The sequence below is a fragment of the Hippocampus bargibanti genome, linkage group LG05 (genome assembly GCF_051943395.1).
Source record: "Hippocampus bargibanti isolate YZ-2025 linkage group LG05, ASM5194339v1, whole genome shotgun sequence".
NCBI classification, from domain to species: domain Eukaryota; kingdom Metazoa; phylum Chordata; class Actinopteri; order Syngnathiformes; family Syngnathidae; genus Hippocampus; species Hippocampus bargibanti.
In genome coordinates, this window is record NC_142738.1 from 21,903,070 (window position 1) to 21,930,000 (window position 26,931).

The 26,931-nt window shown below is 45.6% G+C and overlaps 1 protein-coding gene across 4 annotated transcripts in view; it reads right to left on the reverse strand.

Annotated features, from left to right (window-relative positions):
• Positions 1–26,931, reverse strand: part of brsk2a (BR serine/threonine kinase 2a) — a 213,273-nt gene that overhangs the window by 72,231 nt on the left and 114,111 nt on the right. For all 4 annotated transcript variants that reach the window (XM_088997306.1, XM_088997308.1, XM_088997307.1 and 1 more), the window contains exon 2: positions 14,536–14,630. In XM_088997306.1, the coding sequence (XP_088853432.1) occupies positions 14,536–14,630 (95 nt within the window). The remainder of the gene's footprint in view (positions 1–14,535; positions 14,631–26,931) is intronic.

Here is a 26,931-nt window from a genome sequence, read left to right on the forward strand (position 1 = left end):
TCACTCTTCGTCTGCCTTTCTCTTTAATGTTTAAACCACCTCCCCTCACTGCTGCGTTCTTGACCAATCACGTGGCTTTAACCGAAGACTGGGGACGGGGAATAGAGGATTAAAAAAAACAACTCGGCAGCCATTTTCTTTTTGGAGAACGGCTTCACTCTCTCTCTCTCTGTCTCTAACACCCCCGCCCCCTCACTGCTGCGTTCTTGTCCAATCACGTGGCTTTAACCGAAGACTGAGGGCGGGGAATAGAGGACAAAAACAGTCAACTGCCATTTTCTTGTTAGGAGAACGGGCTCCTTCGCGAACGACACATCACTCCTTGTGGCAGCTCCCTGTGTATCCCGAAAAATAGTTTGTATGCCAAGGTAAATTTTTCATAAATTTAACGTTCATAAACCGAAATATTCGTAAGCCAAGGGGTTCGTAAACCGAGGTATCACTGTATGGACGCAGAACCTGCAAAAGGCTAGGTTGGTGTCCAGCAGCAACGGTGCAGGATAAGCACCTGCTAATAGTGACCTCCATGACAAGCAAAGGAGTGAAAGAACATCTTCATCGGTTAATCTTGGTATTAGGGCAAGGGTTGAGGCGCTGAAAAGAGAATATTATTGAGCCACCGTTGATTACATTCCTGAATTTATGGGAATACAAGGTACAAGTGGTACAAAAGTGGTAAAAGAGCGAAACTGTAAAGGATTGATGCAGGTGATTCAACAGACAACTCACAGAGGTGCACAGGGAGCTCTGTTTTAAAGCTTGTTTTGATCTTTTTCAGAGTTGCAAAGGTAATAATTGAGTGAGTAGCAACTGGGGATAAAAATTTCATCACTTTGTTTTTGTCTGAAAGAGCATTCATTCGATGGCATCACCCCATGAACAAAAACATTTAGGTGTGGATCTCAGATTCCGAAGGGCATCGAACAATGAATGTCATTGTGTTCAAAATGTCTGACAGGAAGAGGATTTAAAGAAATATAAAAATATATTTTTTTTCGATTTTACGATTTAATTATTAGACTTCCCATATATGATATTGTAAACCTGAAAACAACACAACCTGGAAATAATCTGAAATAACATCACAAAATGTTAAATTATTAAATTGGTATAAAAGAGAATGGATCTCAATCTTTCATTGCGAAGTAATGAACAACTAATCAAAACACAATGGGGTCAACTTGTGCAAAGCAAATTCAAATAATGGCAACAAGAAATGGAAATGAGGAATACATCTTAAAACCACTTGATCACAAAGTTACTTGATAAAAGGTGTCTTAAAGGAAAATATCTCAATACAGCAATGGTTACATTTTCACAAAGCCCATGCAATCAATTCAGACGTCTGTCGGTCTCCCATTGAGCTCAATGGGGGATCCCTTTACATCTTGTTGTGTCTTGCTCTATTTCCTTTCTGTGCATTGATGCCATTTCTGCAAATAACATTTTTACCACTTCGAAGACTTTGACAACATGTGCCACCAGAACCAAAAAAACTACCATATTTTCAACCTCAGACAACATGACCCTGGAAAATATCAAATGGTTTAAAAGGTCAGGGGGGTTCAACCCTCATAGCTTATTTTCCTGCAGGTAAGGGAGGGAGGGAGGGAGGGGGGGGGAGCTGACTTGAAGCGGTCCATGTACCAAGTAAATACCCCGCACAATTCCAAAACCATTCTGCACTTATACCTTGTTAGGTATAAATAGTGTGCTAAACTATTCTGGCTTCTGGCTTTGCAAGGAGCCAAACTAATGGATCAGCGTGAAAGGCCACAACATATGAAAGCCATTTTTTACTGCAAGTCCACATTAAATCTGCAGTACACACACACACACACACGCACGCACGCACACGCATCTCTCTCTTGGCAGTCCATCGAAGTCGAGGATGATGTCGCTTCCATTGCTTTGTGGGGTATTGGACAGTGGTTATTGGCGCTGGCGGCGATGCCACTGTAGGTGACTATGAAGCCCGATTCTGGAGCCACAAATCCTGCCACATTCAGGACATGTGAGGCCAGGACCGGGCTGGCGAGACGGTACTGAAGCAGCACAAAGGTGTCTTTGCTCGTGCCGCACGATCCTCCTCTGGGTGCGCTTGTCTTCAAGTTGTGTCACCCCTTCGTGGCATAAGGAGCGCCACAGTGGCCTGTTCGCTGCAGCAGACTCCAGATCGCTGGGCTTGATGTTGCAGTTCTTTAGAGTCTGTTTAAGCTGGTCTTTGTATCGCAGCTTAGGACCACCAGGCTTCCTCTTCGCTGACAAGAGTTGTCCATAAAGCACCTGTCGAGGCAAGCGGCAGCTAGGCATCCGGATGACATGTCCAACCCACCGAAGTTGCCTCTTTGCCAGTATGGCCTCGATACTGGTGGAGGCAGTGCGTTGAAGGATGTCGGTGTGTGGAACACGATCCTGCCAGGTGATGCCAAGGATTCGTTGGAGGCACCTGATGTGGAATGCATCAAGGCGTCTCACATGGCGTCGATAGATGGTCCAGGCTTCTGCGCCATATAGCAGCGTGGACACACACACTGCTTGGTAGACTGCGACTTTTGTTGGAGTTCTTAAGTGGTTGTTTTCGAACACACGAGTACGCAATCTGCCAAAAGCTTTGGAGGCTTGATGGATGCGGGCCTGGACGTCATCATCAATTAGACAGGAGGGTGTTAGAATGCTGCCGAGGTAGCTGAATTGTTGGACAACCTTGAGGGGTGTGCCACTGAGGGTGAACGCTGGGGTTGGAGAACTCTCTTTTGCCATGACCTCCGTTTTGGTTACATTGATCACGAGACCGAGTGATCGGTAGACGGAGGACATGGTATCAAGGGCATTTTGCATGGCAGCTGGGCTGTGGGCCAGCAGAGCACAATCATCTGCATACTGTAGCTCGTGGATGCCGCTGATCAGGGTCTTGGTCTTGGCCTGTAGGCGTCTGATGTTAAACAGGTTACCATCCAGGCGGAATTGGATTTGTACGCCGCCACCTTCCTGGATGGACTTATGGAAGAGGAGCGTAGCTGCCATCAGGAACAGGTTTAATATAGCAGGGGCCAGTACACAGCCCTGCTTCACCCCGACTTCCACAGGGAACGGGGAAGATTGCTGGCCACCAACAAGTACAGTTGCTTGCATGCCGCTGTGGAACTGTTTTAGGATGCCGAGAAATTTGGAGGGGATGCCAAATTTCTGCAGTATGGTCCAGAGAATGTCACGGTTAACTGTGTCAAATGCCTTTGTAAGGTCAATGAAGGTGATATAGAGGTCCTTGTTTTGTTCCTTGCATTTCTCCTGAACTTGGCGCGCAGCGAAGATCATGTCCAGAGTGCTTCGATCCTTCCTGAAGCCGCATTGTGTCTCTGGGAGGATGTCTTCGGTAATGTGCGATGTAAGACGGAACAGCATTACTTTTGCAAGAATCTTGCCAGCAACAGAAAGTAGGGAGATGCCACGGCTGTTGCCGCAGACTGACTTGTCCCCCTTCCTTTTGTAAATGGTGACAATGTTGCTGTCTTTCCATTCCTGAGGAAGTGTCCCGTTTTGCCAGATGTTGCAGATGAGGTGGTAAAGCTTCCGTGTCAGGAGGTAACCGCCGCTCTTGAAGACCTCAGCTGGAAGTCCATCAGGGCCAGGGCTTTTGTTGTTTTTAAGGCTCCGGATTGCAGAGAGGACCTCTGTGAACTGAGGAGGTTCATCAAGGGAGGGAACTGATGGAAGCTCTGGGAGGGAGTCAAGGACAGATGTGTCTGAAGGGTTTACTTGGTTGAGCAAGGAGTCAAAGTGCTCTGCCCAGCGCTCAAGTATTAGCTGTTTGTCCTTCAGTAGTACAGAACCGTCTGCAGATTTAACTGGGACAATGTGTTGTCTTCGTGGGCCGTGCAGGGATTTTACAGCATCATAGAAGGCGTGTGTGTTGTTGTTGTCTGCATGCCTCTGGATTTCTTGGGCCTTGCTGAGCCACCACTTGTTCTCCATCATCCTCAGCTGTTTCTGTGTTTCACCACGGATGGCCTTGTAGTGAGAGAGGAGAAGTGGAGAATGAGGGTTGGAGAGAAGTGTGGTATGGGCTTTGCGCTTGGCTTCCAGAAGCTCCTGTATGGCAGCTGAGCTGTTATCGAACCAGTCTTGATGACGTTTCTGAGTGAAGCCGATGGTCTCAGAGGCAGCTTGATGAATTGTTGTCCTCAATTTTTTCCACCTGCTTTCAACATCAAGGTCACCGTTACTGGTGTCGTTGTCCAGGCTGGCAAGTCCCTCTACCAGCTTGTGGCGGTAGCTGGCTGCACATTCTGGGGACTCCAGGGCCCTGGTGTTAAGACGCCTTTGGGGTTGCTGTTTCTTATGAGGAGGTCGAATTCTCAGCTTGAGCCTGGACTTGATCAGTCGATGATCAGTCCAGCATTCAGCCCCACGCATGGCCCTCGTGATGCAGACATCATTTTGGTCTCTTTGCCTTGTGATGATGTAGAACAGTAAGTGCCAATGTTTGGACCTGGGGTGCATCCATGATGTGATGTATTTCTTTTTCAGTTGAAAGATGGTGTTAGTTACAATCAACTGCTGCTCAGAGCACAGAATGAGGAGTCGGAGGCCATTGCTGTTTATTTTCCCCGTCCCGTGCCTTCCGATTACTTGTTTCCAGAGCCTGGCATCAGTACCTACTCGGGCATTGAAGTCACCCATCAGAACAAGTTTATCAGAGGCAGGGATTTTGGATATGGTAGCATCCAGGGACTCGTAGAAGGCATCTTTGGTGTTATCGTCAGCATCCAAGGTGGGAGCATAGGCGCTGATTAAAGTTGCGAAGCGACCTTTTACCAGGGGAATACGCCAGGTCATAAGCCGTTCACTGATGCCTTGGGGGGACTCAGGGATGTTACTGAGTAAGCTGCTTTTCACAGCAAAGCCAACTCCATGGAGTCTTCGCTCATTCTCTGGGAGACCCTTCCAGAAGAAGGTGTAACCTTCACCAACTTCTGTGAGTGAATCCTCGCCTGAGAACCGAGTCTCACTGAGTGCGCCAATATCGATGTTGTACCTTCTCAGCTCATGTGCGATGAGGGCAGTTCGTCTTCGAGGTCTCTCCATCCCGTCTCGAGCATCGAGGAGGGTGCGAACATTCCAGGAAGCCAGGTTCATAGTCATGGGTTTGATTATATTTCGTTTTCGACCGCAGAGGGGGGATGCCTTGGTGGCTGCGGTGGGCCACCCAGGTGTGGTGGAACAAGCAATGTTTAGGTCACCTTTTCTAGACCCTTCCCCTATAAGGGGTGAGCAGTGCGGACCCTGAATAGGGCTGCTCAGACGCACAGGATGCTGCCGAAGGATAATGTTGCTCCATCCCATCTTCGCAACGACCATCAATCCTGTACCGCCCCTGTGTAGGAATCAAGCTAGAAGCTTCCAGTCACATCCATGACCTGCCCCCGTCACTTTATCCTATCGCCAGTGGACTTATATGGTGGAAGCTGAAACCTGCGCTACTAGTGGATTTAGTGTGAGGGACGGGGCGCGCAATTCCTTCCCCCACATACTTGGCCGCACCCACTGTATTCCAGTGGCAAGAGTGAAGACTCGAGACGACCTTCAGGTGAGTGCGGTTGCAAGGGGCTGCCGGTGGTCCGATCTGTTGGACTCCGCCTACGCCTACCCCCGGGTGCGGATTTGGGATCACTCTTTGTCTGGCCTCTACCCTCCGACCTGTTCGGCTTGGGTGACCCTGCCAGGAGTACAAGACTCCAGCCGACATAGCTCTCGGGGTCACGGAGACGCGCAAAGTGCCTCACCACGATAAGGTGGTGATCCCAGTCGAGGCACGCACACGCATACACACACATACACACACACACACACACACAGACACACACACACACACACACACACGCGCGCGCACTCAACATACGGTGAAAGTGTGAGATGCAGTGCGCGTGTTGGAAGCATTTCTATATCCACTCCACCTGCTGCAACAACAGAGATGGGAGGGAATGGTCACTCTGTAATCATTAGTCAGGCAGGTAGGAATGGCAGAAAAAAAGAACGCTACGGTGGTGTGACTGAAATGTGGGGATAACAAAATTAAGGCAAGTGCGATTCATTTTGGCTTCAGACATTTTGTGCCATGGCCGCTCACTGCAATAGTTGCCGCTACTTCGTCACTTGCTTTGCTCTGCATCTTTAGTCCATTAGTTATTTTTGATGAGGTGTTTTCGAGCCAATGATCCAACTATCATCTGGAACAAAACTTTAGCATACATATGCATAAACACAATTAAATTAACGGTGGTCTCATAGAAGAAGTTAAATACACTCCCCTTTCTCAGGGAAACGTGCACGGTGGAGCATTAAAACCGATATTGATTGTGTTAATTAACACTTCAAGTGAAAAAGACTATTGATCATTTCTTAAGTGTGCCGGGTCCAGCGACAGGTATTGCAGCGAGTTTTCCTTCAATTCTGGAGTCCCGGTCTACATGAGGGGATTCTTGTTTGTCTTCTAATCTATTTGATTTCAAGACCATGAGACATGTCAGTCCTCAAGAGTCTGCAAACAAGGACCATGACTGTGCTTAAGCGCATGATAACCGCAACCATCCACGTCAGACATGCCTTTTAAAGTTCCCTGCAGTCTGTCTCTCCACCCTTAACTCGATTCCTCCTCTATCTCTCCTCCTTTTCCTATCACAATCCACATACCACAGAGGGACTTTGAAGTTTTACTGCTTGAGGACCATAGCGAGTCACTCGAGCTAATTAGATGTTCCTATCCCACCAGCGGTGGCAGGATCAGTCGCTACCAGCTTACGACTTCAGAGAGAAATATGAAAAAAAATATCAAGAGCAAATACACACTGCTGCATTCTTGGGATAACTCTGGTATCCCAGCAAGACGTTAAAGCTTGCGGCTTGCAACAATTTAACCTGCCCTGAAACTAAAGGTTGGATTAAAGTCCCTGATATGCAGCTTGTAATGATACAGAAAAAAACCCGTCTGATGTCAAAGCTTGTCATAGTTTTCTGCACACAATAAGAATCGGTGAAATGATCAACATATCTGGAGTTGGATCGATTCTGAATATTAAAATCCATTCCATAGTCCACAAAGCCTTCCAATAACATACATATATCCAATAACATAACAGAGGAATAATCAACATTTGAAGAAAGAAAAGAAAGAAACCATGGCATATAACAAATGGCATGGAAAATATGGCATATAACAAATAACAATAATAATAAACAAATTAATAATAACAATAATAATAATAACAACAACAACAACAACAACAACAACAATAATAATAATAATAATAACAATAATAACAATTATTATTATTATTATTATGCAATAATAATAATAATAATAATAATAATTATTATTATTATTATTATTATTATTATGCAATAATAATAATAGTAATTATTATTATTATTATTGTTATTTGTTACATGCCATATTTTCTTTCTTCAAATGTTCATATGGTTGTCATGCAACTGATTTGTTTGACACTCCTAATTGTGGTACTCACTAAATCTGTAAATTTCTCTGAGGCTGGTACTCAAAAATATCTCAGCTTCTTCTTTCGTTGAGATGCAATCATCTCTTCCATTGTGTTGATAGCAGAAACAGTGTGGTGTTATATAATATACTTATTAGTCACTTAGTTTTACCCATTCCTATTAGAACATTGAGTCTCCTCCAATAATTCCGGTTTCTGGGGACCCCTCTTGCTCTTTACCACCTCTTCCCTTTTCCATGGGAATTGGGATGGTCAAAATATGGTTATTTGTAATGCAAAATATGTTTATATGTAATGCAAATACAGTAAAGTCTCGTTATATCGATATTCTCGGGAGTCGGAAAAAATATCGATATAACCGGACTATCGATATATCCGATCCTGCGGCATGTAAATTTTCTCCTTGCGTTCATAGAAATATTATCGTAATAACCAGTACTATCGATATAACCGATATCGATATATAACGAGACTTTACTGTAACTTTATAAACCCAAGGTATTAACATATGTTTAAAAAATACATTTGACATTACGACCTGATGGCTTTTGAACACTGGTGAAAACAGTGAGCAACACATAAATGCTGAGATGCAGCAGTGAATTATTTAGAATTTTCAAATGGAACATCACTTCACAATACCGTGCAATGCCCATCAACAACAAAAACCCACTCATCCCAAAGGCTGCATTAAAAAAAAACACATCAACAACAACAATGGGCCCAATTTGGCCCACAGGCCATAGCTTTCCAACCTCTGCATTAACTGAATATCCCCTCTTCTGCTTTTTAGAGAAGGTATTATGCAACGTTCAGAAATGTCGCATGTCGGGACTATTCTAAAGCACGAATGCCAACACGTAAAAGGAGAAGAAAAGGAGAAGTCTGCGAACTGGGGAGACATTGTCAAGATAAGGAGATTATTAAAACTGACTGCTTATCAGGCACCACTATCAGAGCAGCAATGCCATTCCATTCAGAGACTGAATGAATTACGCAATGCAAATGAAGGAATTTATTTTCCATTTGTCGAATTTGTAGTGTAAGCAAGTCTGCGCCCTGCTTTCAATTCCTTAGGCAAACAATTACAGCATGGCCTCAGCGAATGTCCTTTCAGGATCAATTTTCTGGCGGGGGGTATCTTCTCCTTCATCCCCAAGTATTCAATCAAAACAAACTCCAATTTTACAAGACACATTTGAAAGGCTTGCAGAATTGCTCTGCAAGAAAGCAAACAATCTTTGTCCTAAAATACTGTGTACTGTATGTAAAATCTAGTAGTCATTCATGAAAAATGTAAGTGAAATCACAAAAAATAGAAACAGGACCAATCCCAATTTGAAGCGGTGACTATGCTGTAATGGCTTTGTATGTGCCACGTCTTAACAGTATTTGTCACTCAAGCAGCCTAATGTCCAAAGTTGAGATAGATGAAATAATTCATGTACATTATTGCGTTTTGGAAAATCCAGAGAAATGATTCCCAATAGAAGGCCATCAACCAGCATTCATTACCATTATATTACCATTTGCCTAATGACCAATAAACAACATCAACTTTCCGTTTCCCCATCAAAACCCAAGACACTCGACAAAACAAATGCTTCTTCTGAGTGGGACCACAAAGCTCTTAACACACTTCGACTCTACAGTCAATTTTTAAAAACAATGCACATCGTTTTGTTATTCTCGCGCAGCCCAATAAACTCACTAATGACTTCTATAAACAAACCCTAAAGTTCTTACAGGACTATCATCATGACTATCAAGTGAGATGAGATCACAGTCGGCACAAAATTGAAAAACACAACACTGCTATTTCATGTTTGAATCACCTCTCAATTATCTGTCTCTCTGTCTGTCTTACTCTCTGTCCTCTGTCTCTCTCTCTTTCTCTCAAACTTGATATCACACGATTCAAAAAAAGAATGACATTGTGCCTTTTGGGGAGGTTCAGCCTGAGTTGTTGTCAAATAACCATTGGTTGTCTGGGGAGAGTGTCCCCCACATTCTCCACATCCAACACTCTCTCACACTCACACACACACACACACACACACACACACACACACACACACACACACACATACACACACACACACACACGCGCACACACACACACACGCACACACACACACACACTCACACACACACACACACACACACACACACACGCACACAGACGCATACACACACACACGCACACACACGCACACACACACACATGCGCACACACACGTGCACACAAACACACATTTTCAAACATTGTTTTAGCCTAGAGCTCCAAGGACTTGCCCGTCGTGCCTGCTCACAAGCAGCAGGTTTGTGTAGCGGCTCGGTATTGAGAAGGGCATGATTGCATAACCATCAGGGAGGCATGACAGAGGCGTCTGATCATCCCAAATTTATTCTGCAGAGTGACAAGCGACATGCAGCCAGTCATAAAGAACTCTCCTCAAAAGACGTAAAGAACAAGGCACCCTGCAATAGAGGACATAGCCTTCAGATCACCCCATCATCTCCACAGTCTTACGGTTGAGGGAAATATATATAGAAGCAACTGTGGATCTTCAAATATGAAGAACTATGACAGGTTTCCCAGAATGTGTAAACTACCCCCAGCCCCGGAAAAAAAACCAAATAAAAACAACACAAATAAAACATTTTCAAAGGTTAAGATAGCATGAGCCTCTCCGTGACTTGTCACCATACGGCGGTGGAGTTGTTTGTGTGTCCCAATGATCCTAGGAGCGAAGTTGTCTAGGGCTTTATGCCCCTAGCAGGGTCAAACATGGCAAACAGGTCCTTGGTGAGGTTCCAGACAAGGTACGACTTAAAGTACCCCATATGAAGAACAACATTTCCCTTGCCCGGACGCAGGTCACCAGGGCCCCTCTCTGGAGCCAGGCCTGGAGATGGGGCTCGTTGGCGAGTGCCTGGTGGCCTTAACCCATTGGGCCGGGTCGGGCCCAGCCCGAAGAGGTAAACGTGGGTCCCCCTTCTCAAGGGCTCACCACCGGTGGGAGGAGCCAGAGGGGTCGGGTGCATTGTGAGATGGGCGGCAGCCAAAGGCAGGGACCCTGGCGGTCCGATCCTCGGCTGCAGAAGCTAGCTCTTGGGACGTGGAACGTCATCTCTTTTGCAGGGAAGGAACCCGAGCTGGTGTACGAGGTCGAAAAGTTCCGACTAGACATAGTTGGGCCTGCCTCCACACACAGCCTGGGTTCTGGTACCAGCCCTCTCGAGAGGGGTTTGGACTCTTCCACTATGGATTTGCCCACTGTGAGAGGTGTAGAACAGGTGTCGGCATACTTATTGTACCCTGGCCCGCCGCCTGTACGTTGGGATTCACCCCAGTAGACGTAAGGGTTGCCTTTCGTCTGCCGTTCTGACTGTTGTTTGTGCAGATGCATGAAACCGCAGTTCAGTGTACCCATCCTTGTTGGAGACCTTAGAGGGTGTGCTGGAGAGCAGTCCCCCTGGGGACTCCGTTGTTCTGCTCCGTGATTTAAATGCTAACGTGGGCAATGACAGTGAGACCTGCAGGGGTGTGATTGGGAGGAACGGCCCCACCGATCAGAACCCGAGTGGTGTTTTGTTATTGGACTTCTGTGCGCGACACTTTTTGTCTATAACAAACACTTTATTCAAACATAAGGGTGTCCATATGTGCACGTGGCACCAGGACACCCTTGATCATAGTTCGATGATTGACTTTGTAGTTTTATCATCGGATTTACGGCCGCATGTTTTGGACACTCGAGTGAAGAGAGGGGTGGAGCTGTCAACTGATCACCACCTGGTGGTGAGTCGGCTCCGTTGGTGGGGGAACATGCTAGTCCGACCTGGCACACCCAAACGTGTTGTGAGGGTTTGTTGGGAACGTCTGGCGGAATCCCCTGTCAGAAGGAGTTTCAACTCCCACCTCCGGCAGAACTTTACACATGTCCCGGGGGAGGTAGGGGACATTGAGTTCGAATGAACCATGTTCCGTACCTCCCTTTCTGAGGTGGCCAATCAGAGTTGTGGCCGTAAGGTGGTTGATGCCTGTCGTGGCGACAACCACCGTACTCGCTGGTGGACACCAGTAGTAAGGGATGCCGTCAAGCTGAAGAAGGAGTCCTATCAGGCCTATATGGCCTGTGGGACCCCTGAGACAGCTGACAGGTATCGATTCGCCAAGCAGAATGCGGCCTCAGTGGTTGCCGAGGCAAAAACTCGGGAAATGGGAATAGTTCGGTGAGGCCATGGAAGCCGACTTCCGGACCGCTTCGAGGAAATTCTGGTCCACCATCCGGTGTCTCAGGAGGGGAGGGCAGTGCACTACTAACGCTGTGTACAGTGAGGATGGGGTGCTGCTGACCTCGACTCGGGACGTCGTGAACCGGTGGGCAGAGTACTTCGAAGACCTCCTCAACTCCACCAACACGCCTTCCTTGGAGGAAGCAGTGTCTGGGGACTCTGAGATGGGCTCTTCAATCTCAGTGGTTGAAGTCACCAATGGAGTTAAAACGCTCCTCGGTGGCAACGCCCCAGTGGTGAGATCCGCCCGGAGATCATAAAGGCTCTGGATGTTGTGGAGCTGTTTTGGATGACACGCCACTGCAACATTGCGTGGTTGTCAGGGAGTGTGCCTCTGGATTGGCAGACCGGGGTGGTGGTCCCCCTTTTTAAAAGAGGAGACCGGAGGGTGTGTTCCAACTACAGAGGGATCACACTCTTCAGCCTCCCTGGTAAGGTCTATTCAGGGGTTCTAGAGGGGCGGGTCCGTTCGGGAAGTCGAGCCTCAGATTGAGGAGGAGCAGTGTGGTTTTCGTCCTGACCGTGGAACAGTGGACCAGCTCTACACCCTTAGCAGGGCCCTCGAGGGTGCATGGGAATTCGCCCAACCAGTCTGCATGTGCTTCGTGGACTTGGAGGGTGCTTCAGGAGTATGTGGACAGGAGAACCTGATACTGGTCGTTCGGTCCCTATACGACCGATGTCAGAGTCTGGTTCGCATTGCGAAATCATTTCCAGTTTGTCACAGATTCTGTTTATAACCATTATGGACAGAATTTCTATGCGCAGCCGAAGCGTTGAAGGGTTCCATTTTGGTGTCCTCAGTATAGCATCTCTGCTATTTGCAGATGATGTGGTACTGTTGGGTCCTTTAAACGGAGCTCTCTAACTCTCTCTGGAGCATTTCGCAGCCGAATGTGAAGCGGTTGTGATGAGAATCAGCACCTCCAAATCTGAGACAATGGTTCCCAGTCGGAAAAGGGTGGAGTGCCCTCTCCGGGTCAGAGAGGAGATCTTGCCTCAAGTGGAGGAGTTTAAGTATCTGGGAGTCTTGTTCACGAATGAGGGTATGAGGGAGCGAGTGATCGACAGGCGGATTGGTGCGGCATCTGCTGTGATGCGGACTTTGTACCAATCTGTCGTGATGAAGAAGGAGCTGAGCCAAAAGGCGAAGCTCTCAATTTACCGGTCGATCTACATCCCAACCCTCATCTATGGTCACGAGCTGTGGGTTGTGACATAAAGAACGAGATCCCGGATACAGGCGGCCGAAATGAGCTTTCTCCGTAGGGTGTCCGGGTTCTCCCTTAGAGATAAGGTGAGAAGCTCGGTCATCCGGGAGGGGCTCAGAGTCGAGCCGCTTCTCCTCCTCGTAGAGAGGAGCCAGATGAGGTGGCTCGGGCAACTGATTAGGATGCCCCCTGGACGCCTCCCTGGTGAGGTGTTCCGAGCATGCCCCACGGGCAGGAGACCCCGGGGACGACCCAGGACACGCTGGAGAGACTATGTCTCCCAGATGGTCTGGGAACGCCTCGGTATCCGCCAGGATGAGCTCGAAGAAGTGGCTGGAGAGAGGGAAGTCTGGGCTTCCCGACTGAAGCTGCTGTCCCCGCGGCCCGACCCCAGATAAGCGGCAGAAAATGGATGGAAGATAGCATGAGAATAGGATCGGAGACAACGATGGAGAGCTTTATTTTGGAAAATGTTTGGAAACTATAAATGATTTCTTGGATATGAAATGAGAAACGCGATCATGCCTCTCCTCCCTCCATAAACCAAACATGTTGACATTGATCAAACACAGAAAACTAAAATTGTATAGCCCATGACATATCAATAATGTACATCAACAAAATCCACTATGACCACCTAGCCATTACGCATTTAAACATCAGGGGGTGACACAGCCTCGGATTAACGATCAGGCTTGTCTGCATTATAAATCATAAAAAATGTCCACCAGGTCGCAGCGAATGTAGGGATCAGCTAAGAACATGCTGCAGAACGAGTGGGAGGGATGCATGGCCGGAGTTGTGGAGTAGTTTGTTGTTTGTAGAGACTGTATTCGAAAATGTCGCGAATCAAGAGAATTAACCCGTGAGGAAAGCTTCTGAGGAATAAAAACTGCCACCATGATGAGGGAGGTGAAGCTTCTGAAAGTAGGATGGATTCAGCCGTGCGAAAGTGACAAGCAGCCATCAAAATAGGGTCAGTGTGCGCAAAAACCTCATGCAAAAACCACACCGCGGGTGCCTTCGCAAAGTGAAAACAGAATGTGGCTTAAGACATGCTGTGCCTCTGTATCAGGGCGATGGCTTCATTTTTTATCAAACTTAAAAAAATACATGCATCAATTGCAGGGGAAGGGGACGCATGAAGCACGGGTACAAATTGCATGTTAGAGGGGACACACGTGAACATTTGAATGTGTGCATATATACACGTGCTGTGGACTTATCCATGCACACACTCACGAAACTCATTGTTTTTGTCTATTCATGGTGCATTTAATCAGTTCAATTGAGTGAAGGTAAATATATTTGCTATCAAAATCCCACTTTTTGTTCAGCTGAAAGAAGAGTCTTATTCTTCCTTTGGTAGGTTGCATGTTTGTCTCACCATATGACACAACAATTTGTAGCCCTTAAAAATCAGTCAAATTCCAATGGCTGGAGGGATTTGCCCCAGCAAAAATGGCTGAGATAAAATAAGTGAATAAAGCACACGTGTGACTTACCTTCATTAGTACTGACTCGCTTAGTTTCTCACGATTGACGATCTTTATGGCGACTTTCTGGCATGTTACACAGTGAACTCCAAGCTTGACCAATCCTACAAAAAGCAGACGAAACACCTCATTAAGTTCAACAGTTTGACACTGAATAACGTTTGAATTTAACATATAAGCAAATAAAATGCATTCATTTGCTGCTATAGGTTGTTTCTATGCATGTCATCGCATTTCTCTTGGCTGCACATCTTATTCCAGCATGTCTACACGTATACCATAATACAGCACTATTTCTGGCCGATGCAACTTGATGAGCAAAACGGCAGTTTCTGTCAATAATCATGTTGTAATTTTACACTTACAAATCCTCCAAGCTGAGCCTCAATGACATCAGCCCTTTTCATTCCATTTCCATTTCATCTAATTGGTTTGTAAGAGAACAACCCATTTGTAGTGATGTGCACACGTCGGTGAATTAAAAAAATGACCAGTACATGGTGTGACAAAATGTAATTCATTCTTATGGTATACCGTATATTTGTCATGTAATTACAAACATACCATACATTTCTAAATTACTCCGGATCCTGTATGTTGCACTGTTATTTGCTTTTAGACTGCATTTCTGTACCATATTGAGGGGTCGTATGTTTACGAGGTGGATTAAGTCCGATAAATCCCAATTGAAGGTCCAGGTTCCAAATGAAAGGTCGACACCCATGAGAGCGGGGTGGTCTCAGTATTAAAAATAAAGTACCTGTAGGTTTCCACTGATATTTTAATGGGCTTGTAGTTGTATTGAGACCACCCCCCCACACCCACACCCCCACGCACGCCACACGCACCCTTCTCCGCCCCTGGTTACTGACTGCATTTGTGTAGTGACACTTCCTTGAATTGCTCTCCAGGGTTTATTTGAATCATAAAAACCGGAAGAGATTGGGCCATTTGGGTTTTTGATTTCTACAATGTGCTAAACAGCTGCGATGCAGTAGTGCAGTGTTCGCTGCAACACATGTAACTGGAGAGTCAAGGGACACACACAGAGCCAGCCAATGAGGCTGTAATCAGACAAGCATCCGTGCATGCATGAAAAGACACGACAACGACAGAAGAATAACATTCAGTAATCACGCAACAGAAAAAGGGGTTCACTTGAAATATTCTCAGCAGGTGTTCCAAAGCAATTCCACACAGGCACCCCCAGTGATGTGGCATTGCAAAGTACTAGAAACTAAATCTTGTAATTCACTGCATAATGAAAATTCAAGGCTGTCCGCTCTGCCTTAATAAATGTCTCCTGATACTTTCAGTTACACCATCAGTCACCGGCAGAGTGGAGAACAGTTATGGACCAGTAAAAGATTGTACAATTACATTGGAGCAGCATTTTTTTTCTGTTCATTCTTTGGACACAAGAAACCATGTACATTCCTCAATACATCAATTTTTCTGTTGAAAATGAATTTTATAGGTGGATTTTACTGTCAAATAAGTCAAAAAGAACATGAAATATATGGATTTGTTTTCAATAACTGAAGTGTAGGGCTGCACCGTTTTTGATAAGCATAATATGCAATCTATATTTTTATTATTTCACTACGAAACATGTTCTTAAATAATACATTCGAAAGATTTCTCCTTGTGGCAAAATAAGAAAGCCCAATGAACTGTTATCTCTAATAATTACAATACCCCAAGATTACAGGTTTGCCCATGGTCATGTTTTCCTATTGATAGTGATCCTGATATAGGTTTGCGTTGGTCAAATTCATAAAGAAGCTTACAATTGCATATGAAACTTATGGCGTGTGTTTAAGCAATAATCTATTTTTTATATATTATGCAGCCCCTTTCAAGTGTAACAATAGTGGCGCCTGAAACTGTTGAATGTATCTAGGTGGGGATGACAGCCTGGACTGGTGGCTAGTCAATCACATGCCACACATCAAGACTGAAAAACAATCACATGCATAATTATAAGAATGTCACTGGATAGAACTCCACCCGCCCATGGAAATGAACCACTCCACTAACATTTGCATGACTAAATAAATATTAAAAGTCCAAAAAATTACATTAAACAAAACAAAATAATTTACCCAGTCCAAACATTTCCTTGATCACGTGTCCTCACACAGGTGAGTCTGAGCCGATTCTAGCTGAATTTGTGTGGGAGGCATAGTCTCCTCTGTACAGGGTTTTCCTGTCACTGCTGTTATTTTAGCTAAATCTTGCCATTATGTTTAAAGGCGATGTCGGTCCTTTTAAAAGCTAACTAACCTGATAGCTAAATAGTTCTAAATTTGACTTCCCTCAAATTTAAACAAAACAAAGAAAAATGCGGTAGAGTGGAGGAAAGAGAAAATATTAAGAAAATCAAAAGATCCACTGGATGAAGGTGAAAAGCTGGAAGCGATTGATTGTCAGCGAAAGCCCATTAACTGTAGAATAATGACGCACATTGTACAGTCGGGACGCTTCTTATTAGTCAAGGGCTCACAAGAGTGGGGATGAGAAAGGAGAGGAGGAATGGAGAGGGTGAGGAGCTTCTAAAAATGTTGACGATTCGGGTGAGAGAATAAGGCACTTGATCAAGATGTTTAACAGCAGTCAAAACAATTAGCTCAGTGAGGATTATCATATGCTAATCGACCCCAAAGAAAATCACGAGTTATGATAACTAATTCAAGACAAAATCTCTTCCTGAAAACATATGGTATGACCGGCATTATTGCCGCATTATCCATCCTCAGAAGTGTAATGTTTGCTTTTATGAGAAAAGTCTGCAAAAAAAAAATCCATTATGATTTCAAAGCCATCCTGTTTGTAGATTCCAAACTCCTTTCAACATTATAACAAAAATGTATCAATCAAAGTGATAAGATAGAAACCTCTATTAGTCTGACAATGCAGACATCCACAATTTTTAGAGCAGCAAACCTTGGACAGAAGGAAGTAGAAAAACAGGGAAGAATTAGCATTTTTCAAAGAATGTGCACAATGCAGAATGTAAAATAAGATATACGATATGTGCATATATGCAAATGCATATATGCTACATAAGGCTGTGCTGTTTAAAATTGGTGAAAGTTGGTGAGACGAGGTTTTCAGGTGCGTGCGTCTATTCAGTAGCCGGACAGCAGTCGATAGGAACTTGCAGGTGGAACCTGTGCGGTGACAATGGTGATCTGAAGCTAAAGTGCAAACATTGGGGCTAAACCAGCGCTTCTTCAATAGCAGAGGCATGGGGCTCCGTTTGGCCTTGGGGAACGACATTTTTTATTTTTTATTGTCTTTTTATATTCTTTTTTTTAATGGTGTAGAAAAATGTGCAATTGCAACTCTGCGACATGAGGGGACAGTGGCGATCTCACTGGCAGAGTGTGCGGGAGCATTTGCTTGGTGTTTGGTTCACACTGAGCATGCTCACAAACAAAAGTGTCACATTTTAGTTTGCGAACAACGGGTGGCACTGTAGGGCCTGCAGCTGCACATGTGTTGGCCATTTTAATCAGTGGCAGTTAAAAAGACTTCCGGCAGGACCATTCAGTGTCGGGTCATTGTTTCTTTCACCCTGTCAGGTTTGTTTCATTTTGTCATATTTTTACACGTGATTTTCTTTGATACTTTAAACCTTTTTGTTGTTTGAGATTTTGTTCCTGCTGTCTATATTCAATACAATTTGGGACATACACCGTGCTCCTCTCTGCTGCCTGCTTTTTTGGAATCCACCACCACCGTGGAAACTGATACAGAAAGTCTCCCTAAAGCTAAAATTAAAAAATATGACAAAGCATATTTAGTGTGAGGAATTACCAGTGTGCTGAATCTAAAAATGTTGGCAGCACAGAGCATGAAGTCAAATAAATTTGGCCATCACTTAAAGACATTACGCCCCAATCACGCTGATCAGCCATTTTTGTTTTCGCAAAAATGTGCTGAAACAATCGACCCTATTTGTGAATGCTAATTGAAGCCATTAATCCAGATTCCACTTTTGATTAAAAAAAATAAAAATAAAAAGAATAAATAAAAATCTAGTCTAGAAAAGAAAATATGGTGTTAGTCTCCCCTCCATCCATCCATCCATCCATCCATCCATCCATCCATCCATCCATCCATCCATCCATCCATTTTTCGATCCACTTTATCCTCACCACAAGGGTTGTGGGGGTGCTGGATGCTAATCCAGCCATGTTTTGGCAATAGGTGGGGAGCACCCTGAACCGATAGTGAGTCAATTACGGGGCACACAAAAACAATCACTATGATCACTCAAACCACATCTACACACAATTTAATGTGCTCAATCAGCCTGGCATACATGTTTTTGGAATGTGGGGCAAAGCCGGACAATCGGGAGAATCGTCCCATGGAGAACATGCAGAAAGGCAAGAGCCGGGATTGAACCCTCCACCTCTGCAATGTGACATTGACACCCTTAATAATGTTCCTATTCCGGAAATAATCTATTTGTTGCTAACTATTCATGTCAATGGCACCTTTTGGGCAGAGAACATATTGTCATTTTCACTTTTATTTGTTTGTTTTGTTCTTGTTGGGTTTTCATTCGTCTTCAAAGAAAAATGTGACAATGTAACAGGCCTATTTGCACGAGCATGAGTGCACCCTGTTGTTTAAGTGGTTACTTTGTATTGTTAAAGTGTTGGCATAGTGGTGTCTGAATTCTCTCTGGGGATGAAAAAAAGCACTTATTCCTGTTGTGCTTGAACGTCACAGTGTGGTATAAACGCAGCCGGGGGGAAGCACACACTCACGCAGATAAGCTCTGTCACGTACTACGCTTACACTGCTTTATTTACAACATAGAAACAATACACAGAGGGGTTGACCTGGGTTTGCAACTCCACTGAATCAGCAAGTGCATCAATCTCTTCTTTCCTCGACACTCCTCCCAAATCAATCGAAACAAAAGCCCTTGGCTTCATGCACAAAGAATAATGGCACCAGCAGGGGACTTGTGGGCTGGAGAGGCCACCATCGACTGGACCCTATCTTCATCGTAGCACTGGACTCCTTCCTTTCTGCGTGCCTCTATGATGAATGGTGTGTGTGTGTGTGTGTGTGTGTGTGTGTGTGTGTGTGTGTGTGTGTGTGTGTGTGTGTGTGTGTGTGTGTGTGTGTGTGTGTGTGTGTGTGTGTGTGTGTGTGTGTGTGTGTGTGTGTGTGTGTGTGTGTGTGTGTGTGTGTGTGTGTGTGTGTGTGTGTGTGTGTGTGTGAGTGCGTGCGTGCCTGCGTGTGTGCGTGTGTGTGTGCTTTTGGGAGTCAGGAAGAAGGCGTGCTTGGATCCACAGCTCACTGAGCAACATATAACTATGGCTAAAGAAAAAGATGCTGCTAAGCCACATTCATTCCAGTGTCGGAATGTCAGCAGAAATCGCCTCCTCAGAGCTACTTACATTCGATTGACATATAACCGAAAATTTTATTTTTTTTAATCTTGACAGATTGCTGTGGGAATTGTTTTGCTTCCGTTCTAAATAAGAATAAGAATGAAAGTCCAAGTCCCTGAGAGAGGGCTGTTTGAATTTGTCACCTAATGAATTTGGATTGGATTGGATATGCCTTTATTAGTCTCACAGTGGAGAAATGTACATTTCACAGCAGCAAAGTGATGAAAGGAATGAAAGTAGAAAAACAAAATACATGAGCTGCTGGAAAGGCAGCCACTCTCGCGGCGCCGTCTTGAAGTCAAAAGAACAAAAAAAAACTAAATAACAAATAATATGACAGCAAAGAGACTATGACAAAACAAATACACAGAGAGACATTCATTCTTCAGGACTTGCTGTACCCTCTTTGTGATGACATGAAGCAGTTCTAGATGAAAGAGGAGAGGATCAAAGCGTCTTTCCACCAGTGGATCAGGGACATCATGGTGGAATGTGCACGGCGACTACAAGCTAAATGTTGAAAGCAAACACGCAGCTGTAGGATCCATTGACGAAAATAGATTGACTCACATCTCCTGTTCCACATAAATCTGCTTCAATTCCAAGCCGCAACAGCTCCACATACACATCGGCGCTCTGCGCTGACGCTCCTTTCTTCTTATCGCGGGTTCCTCAAGCCATGCATCCATCCAGCCGCAGACTGTCCAACAGCACTGACCTTTCCGCTAAACAAAGCGGGGCTGTGAAGATGCTGCCCATTACAGGCGCAAAAAAAGCACAATGGCCCCTTTGGTGTCCAGCGATGGCAGTCGAATGGCTCCGGCATTCCTCCCATTCAAAAACAGTACTGGCATATAATATTATTATACTGCTTCGTGAATAAATAAATAAATAAATAAATAAATAAATAAATAAATGAATAATGGAGTGGTGAATTTGTCATTGAATGTCCAGCTAGGAGTGGAGGAGTCCAGCCATTGATTGCACAAAGAGGTGATGCATAATGACAAAAATAAATAAATAAAGAATCCCTTTTTATACTTTCAAACGTGAAGACTTTTTTGCTGATCTTCACAGACAAACACAAGCGTACAGAGCTACTCACCCCCAAATGATGTGTGTGCTTTTTAGGACCATTTTCTGGCAGTTGAATGATCATCTGCTCCAGAGAAAAGAAGGCCAAATGAAAAAGCTCCACTTGCACACCTCTCCTGCTTTGAATCCTGATCTTTGAGAAGCCCTAAGCCAATGCTGGCAGATGGTAGTAGCTTATGCTGGCTTAGCTTTCCCTCCCCAAGCGGCGCTAGCTCAGAGAAGCTCAATGCCGTTAGACACAGATCTGTGAGCTGCTCTTTCCTGCCGTGCTCTAACCCCAAATACTTGACACGAGGTCTTCAGCTCCGCCATGGGATCAGAGTTTGAAAGGAAACAAAATGTGCAAAGTGGGCTTATTACTTCATCTTTTTTCTGACTGGATTGAAAGCCCTCAGAGTAGGCCATAGGAATCCCATACTTCAGGCCGAAAAACAGGAGTTAAGCCCAATCGTTAACCATAACATCCCTGTGTGCCTGTCAGTTCGACTGTACATATTGTACGTGACATCGATTACGAGTCACACAGAAGGTTACCCTACGGCACAAGTATTTCACTGATTGAAACAATTTTCATTAACTACACAAATGAAGCGACATCTTTGACCACTTACTCCAGCCCTTGGTTTCTGTGAATTTCATTTCAATCCAGGTTTCATGACATACTTCCATTTCTTTGTAATTTATGTAACCAAGTGGCAAAGAATATGTAGGGAGAGATGTCATGATGCCATTTGCGGGACCACGATGCACTGGCATCGTGGTCTCATGATGAGAGGTTTGTGCAAGTTTGTTAAATATTTTAATTGTCTTATGTCAGATTGGACGGCCTGTTAGACGTAGAGATCCTGTCGGCACCCACTGATCCTTTTTACACTCATACACTTCAACGTCTATTCCAGTAAAGTTATCTGGCAGTTTATTTGGCAATTGCTGACATGATCTTAGAGTCGTCTCTGTTGGGGTTGAATTTAAGTTTAAATAGGATGCTGTTGCTGATTTGTTTTTCTTTTGTTTTGGTGTTCGCTTGTGACTGATTTGGTGTACAGTATTTTTTTTATTAACTTCACTGCTTTTTTTATGCCTTAAATTTATAGCATGTGCCCCCCATCTTGTGTTTATCCACAGGCTGATTAAACTGTTCAATGATCCCAATCAGCACACTCTTATGATTCGTCATTTTAATTAATTCAATGGCGAGACGACAGCTAAAAAAGTTTCCGAGCAAATCGGGATCTGTTGAGTACATCTCACAAAATTCCAGTAATATTTCTAAAAAGCACTAAATGATGCATTTAACTCTCCCCTTTCTCCAATGTGCAACCATGCATTATGATATACGACTCTGTAAGACTTCTTGTAAACCTCTGAATCCTACCAGACGAAGCAAAAACATCAGGAGCAATTGCGGCCCAGACCAACAGAACAGCCTCAGAAGCAGGAGGAGCAACTTGGCTCTAGGTTGCTGGAGGCATACTGACGCACGCGTAGAGAAACTGTTTACTTGGCCTGCTTGAAATAAGGTCTTTGTAAAAGACTAACGTGCTGCACATAAAGACGGTTTCCGGGTAAATACTTTGGAAATATTTTTCGTGGCAATTAAAGTACAGCTACAGATTGGATTTTTGAACTCAGTGTTTAGAAGTGTCTTATAGGAATGAACACACACAAGTCAATACGTCTGTGTAAGCTCTCAGTCGTACAGGAGTGGTCCATCGATGAAAAGGTTTCTTCAGCCGTCGGACATTTCGCTTCTTATCCAAGAAACCTCGTCAGCTGCACTGATAGTTCCTATTGTCCTGACTAACGACTGGCCTGATTGCCCCACTTCGACCGGACCTCAGTCGAAGTGGGGCAATCAGGCCAGTCGTTAGTCAGGACAATAGGAACTATCAGTGCAGCTGCAGGGAGTAGTCCTTTGCTCCCCCCAACCTGAGAGCAGGGACCTATCATAGCAGAGTCTGGCACCGCCATGTCTGGACAGTAGGGATATATATATATATATATATAGGGCTTAAACTACCAGTAAGACTTTAGTTTGCTGACGAAGTATCTTGGATAAGAAGCGTCCGACACCTTCAAAGAAGTACAGATGACGGCTGAAGAAACATTTTCATCGACACACAAGTCAAACAAACACAAGAAAATGTGGTAAAAGCTGAGGAGGCATAGTGTCAGTGTGGCTTCAAGGCAAATCTATTTATTTTATTTAGTTAGTTGTTTAATTTTCAAAAACAAGGACACAGTGATTAAATGTGCTGTACCGTCAAAAAACTGTGAATGAATGATGCAATAAGCGACCAATCTTCTTGTCATCAACCTCGCCAACATGCAAACACATGGAACAAATACTTCCTCAAAAGCTGTGTGGGCACGGAAGTGTCTTGGAGTTAAGGAATATTGCCGAGGGTAAACTCGAGAGACAATGCATGGCTGCATGGCACCTTTCATCTTGGTGCATTTTTCCATCCAGACTTCTGACATACCCAACATGCATAACCTGGAGGCTGGCTATAAATAATGGAATTTTACTGAGACTTGTGAATGTCGGAGTGAGTCATTTGAAAAATATAGCATAGTTAAAAAATGAAAATACCACCGGTATTTGGCCTGGGTAAAGTTCCCTCTAAACAAGCTTGCACTTTTTTTTTCCTCTGGGAAATATTTCAATAAAAGTCATTCAATCAGAATATTGCACTTTTGACTGAACATTTGGGTGCACTCGATGACGAAAAAAACTAAGAAAAAAAGGAGCGTGTCTGCCATTCTATAGATCAGCGGTGTCACGCAACCTTAATTGCATCACAGATGATATTTGACTATCGACGGTGAAAAAAAACACAATAACATTATAATAATAATCAGAATAATAATTAATTTGATACAATATACTTCCTGACAGAACACTCCAATTTTTTTACATAATAGTTCAATATATTGGCCAAATCTACATTTAACATTCAATTTGCTTTGACAAATGTGGAATATTAAGAATGATGTAGCAATCGTTCATATCATTACAATGTTATCATGTTACCTGTAAAGTATCTTAGGCGATGCAGTTGGTGGATACCTCTAACTTTATCATTTATGTTTGATCAGCAATGCCCAAAGAATTGGGAATATTGGTGAGGAATTGAACTGCAAGTCATTACTTTACACAACGTATAGTCGTGGCTTGTTATTGTCACGGTTTGCGAGGTGGTGATGGCGGGTTCGGATCCCAAAAAGCAGGCAGGAGTGAGTAGGAGGTTGTTTGACAAATTGTATTAAATTAAAGTCAGCAGGAACAAAATGTAAAACATCAAAATGATCTGAATGGAAAAAATACAAAGTAGCAAAAGAAGACCAAAAGTAAAAGCCCGCCAAGGTTAAACAAACACGTACACGATGCATGCTGCAACCAAGCAGCAAACAAACAATGAATCGGCACCGGACGATCGTGCCAGGTGTCCTTTTAAGTGTTATTGATTATAACGACCAGCACCTGCGAGGCTGCCGGCAGGGCTGACGTCGCTACCCGCTGGTCGCCAATCTGATCGGGACGACCAGCACCTGTGCAGGTGCAGGCGGGGCCGACAGCGCCCCCCGTTGGTCGCCAACCAGATCATGACAGTACCCCCCCTTCAAGGGGCTGCTTCCAGAAGTCCCATCAGTCTCCCAAAAGGTCCACTCGCCAGGGAACGGTCGGTGGAGAGGGCAACCGCTGCCTCTCCAGCATACGACGGGCGGCGGCCTGATGGGAACGGGACTCGGCCTGGGGTGGATGAAGACGCGGCACGGATCGTCGTGGGCGTGAGTGCGATCCCTCTCGCACGTTCACGCGACGGCGCAGAATGGCACCCCGTACGGCCGTATGGGACCAGGTCTCAGCCGGAGGCCGACGTGGGCGTGAACTGCCCGGCTCCGGTGGAACGAGACCAGTCCAGAGCCGCTCCGGGATCCAGCGGTGAGTGGGGTCTCGGACTGGCGTTGACGCGGACGTTGCACGGCTCGTCGTGGATGAGACTCAATTCGTCATGCACGACGACAGCGTGGCTGGACGTGGGCGTGCAATGCCAGTCACCCAGTGTCACCCTGGACGGCCACCTGGAAGGGGTCTCGGCCGGACGTTTACGTGGACGTTGCGGCTCGTCGAGTGACGCAATTCAAACTCGACGAGGCTTGCGCTAACGTGGACGTAGCATTGTCAGGCACAGGGTGGAAATGAGACGGGTCCGATGTACCTGCGGGATCCGATGGTTGGCCGATTCATTCTGTCACGGTTTGCAAGGTGGTGATGGCGGGTGCGGATCCCAAAAAGCAGGCAGGAGTGAGTAGGAGGTTGTTTGACAAATTGTATTAAATTAAAGTCAGCAGGAACAAAATGTAAAACATCAAAATGATCTGAATGGAAAAAATACAAAGTAGCAAAAGAAGACCAAAAGTAAAAGCCCGCCAAGGTTAAACAAACACGTACACGATGCATGCTGCAACCAAGCAGCAAACAAACAATGAATCGGCACCGGATGATCGTGCCAGGTGTCCTTTTAAGTGTTATTGATTATAACGACCAGCACCTGCGAGGCTGCCGGCAGGGTTGACGTCGCTACCCGCTGGTCGCCAATCTGATCGGGACGACCAGCACCTGCGAAGGTGCAGGCGGGGCCGACAGCGCCACCCGTTGGTCGCCAACCAGATCATGACAGTACCCCCCCTTCAAGGGGCTGCTTCCAGAAGTCCCAACAGTCTCCCAAAAGGTCCACTCGCCAGGGAACGGTCGGTGGAGAGGGCAACCGCTGCCTCTCCAGCATACGACGGGCGGCGGCCTGATGGGAACGGGACTCGGCCTGGGGTGGACGAAGACGCCGCACGGATCGTCGTGGGCATGGGTGCGATCCCTCTCGCACGTTCACGCGACGGCGCATGGCTCTGCGTGGACGTCGAACTGCCAGGCGCAGAATGGCACCCCGTACGGCCGTATGGGACCAGGTCTCGGCCGGACGCCGACGTGGGCGTGAACTGCCCGGCTCCGGGGGAACGAGACCAGTCCAGAGCCGCTCCGGGATCCAGCGGTGAGTGGGGTCTCGGACTGACGTTGACGCGGACGTTGCACGGCTCGTCGTGGATGAGACTCAATTCGTCATGCACGACGACAGCGTGGCTGGACGTGGCCGTGCAATGCCAGTCACCCAGTTTCACCCTGGACGGCCACCTGGAAGGAGGTCTCGGCCGGACGTTTACGTGGACGTTGCGGCTCGTCGAGTGACGCAATTCAAACTCGACGAGGCTTGCGCTAACGTGGACGTAGCATTGCCAGGCACAGGGTGGAAATGAGACGGGTCCGATGTACCTGCGGGATCCGATGGTAGGCCGATTCATTCTGTCACGGTTTGCAAGGTGGTGATGGCGGGTGCGGATCCCAAAAAGCAGGCAGGAGGGAGCAGGAGGTTGTGTTTGACAAATTGTATTGAAATAAAGGTCAGCAGGAACAAAATGTAAAACATCAAAATGATCTGAACGGAAAAAATACAAAGTAGCAAAAGAAGACCAAAAGTAAAAGTCTGCCAAGGTTAAACAAACACGTACACGATGCATGCTGCAACCAAGCAGCAAACAAACAATGAATCGGCACCGGATGATCGTGCCAGGTGTCCTTTTAAGTGTTATTGATTATAACGACCAGCACCTGCGAGGCTGCCGGCAGGGCTGACGTCGCTACCCGCTGGTCGCCAATCTGATCGGGACGAACAGCACCTGTGCAGGTGCAGGCGGGGCCGACAGCGCCCCCCGTTGGTCGCCAACCAGATCATGACAGTTATGAGACTGAATGAATGTCGTTACAGGCAGAAATCTTGCATTAGCATCAAGCTTTCTTGTGCTCACCTCAACAATTGTACATCTTCGAAGACCG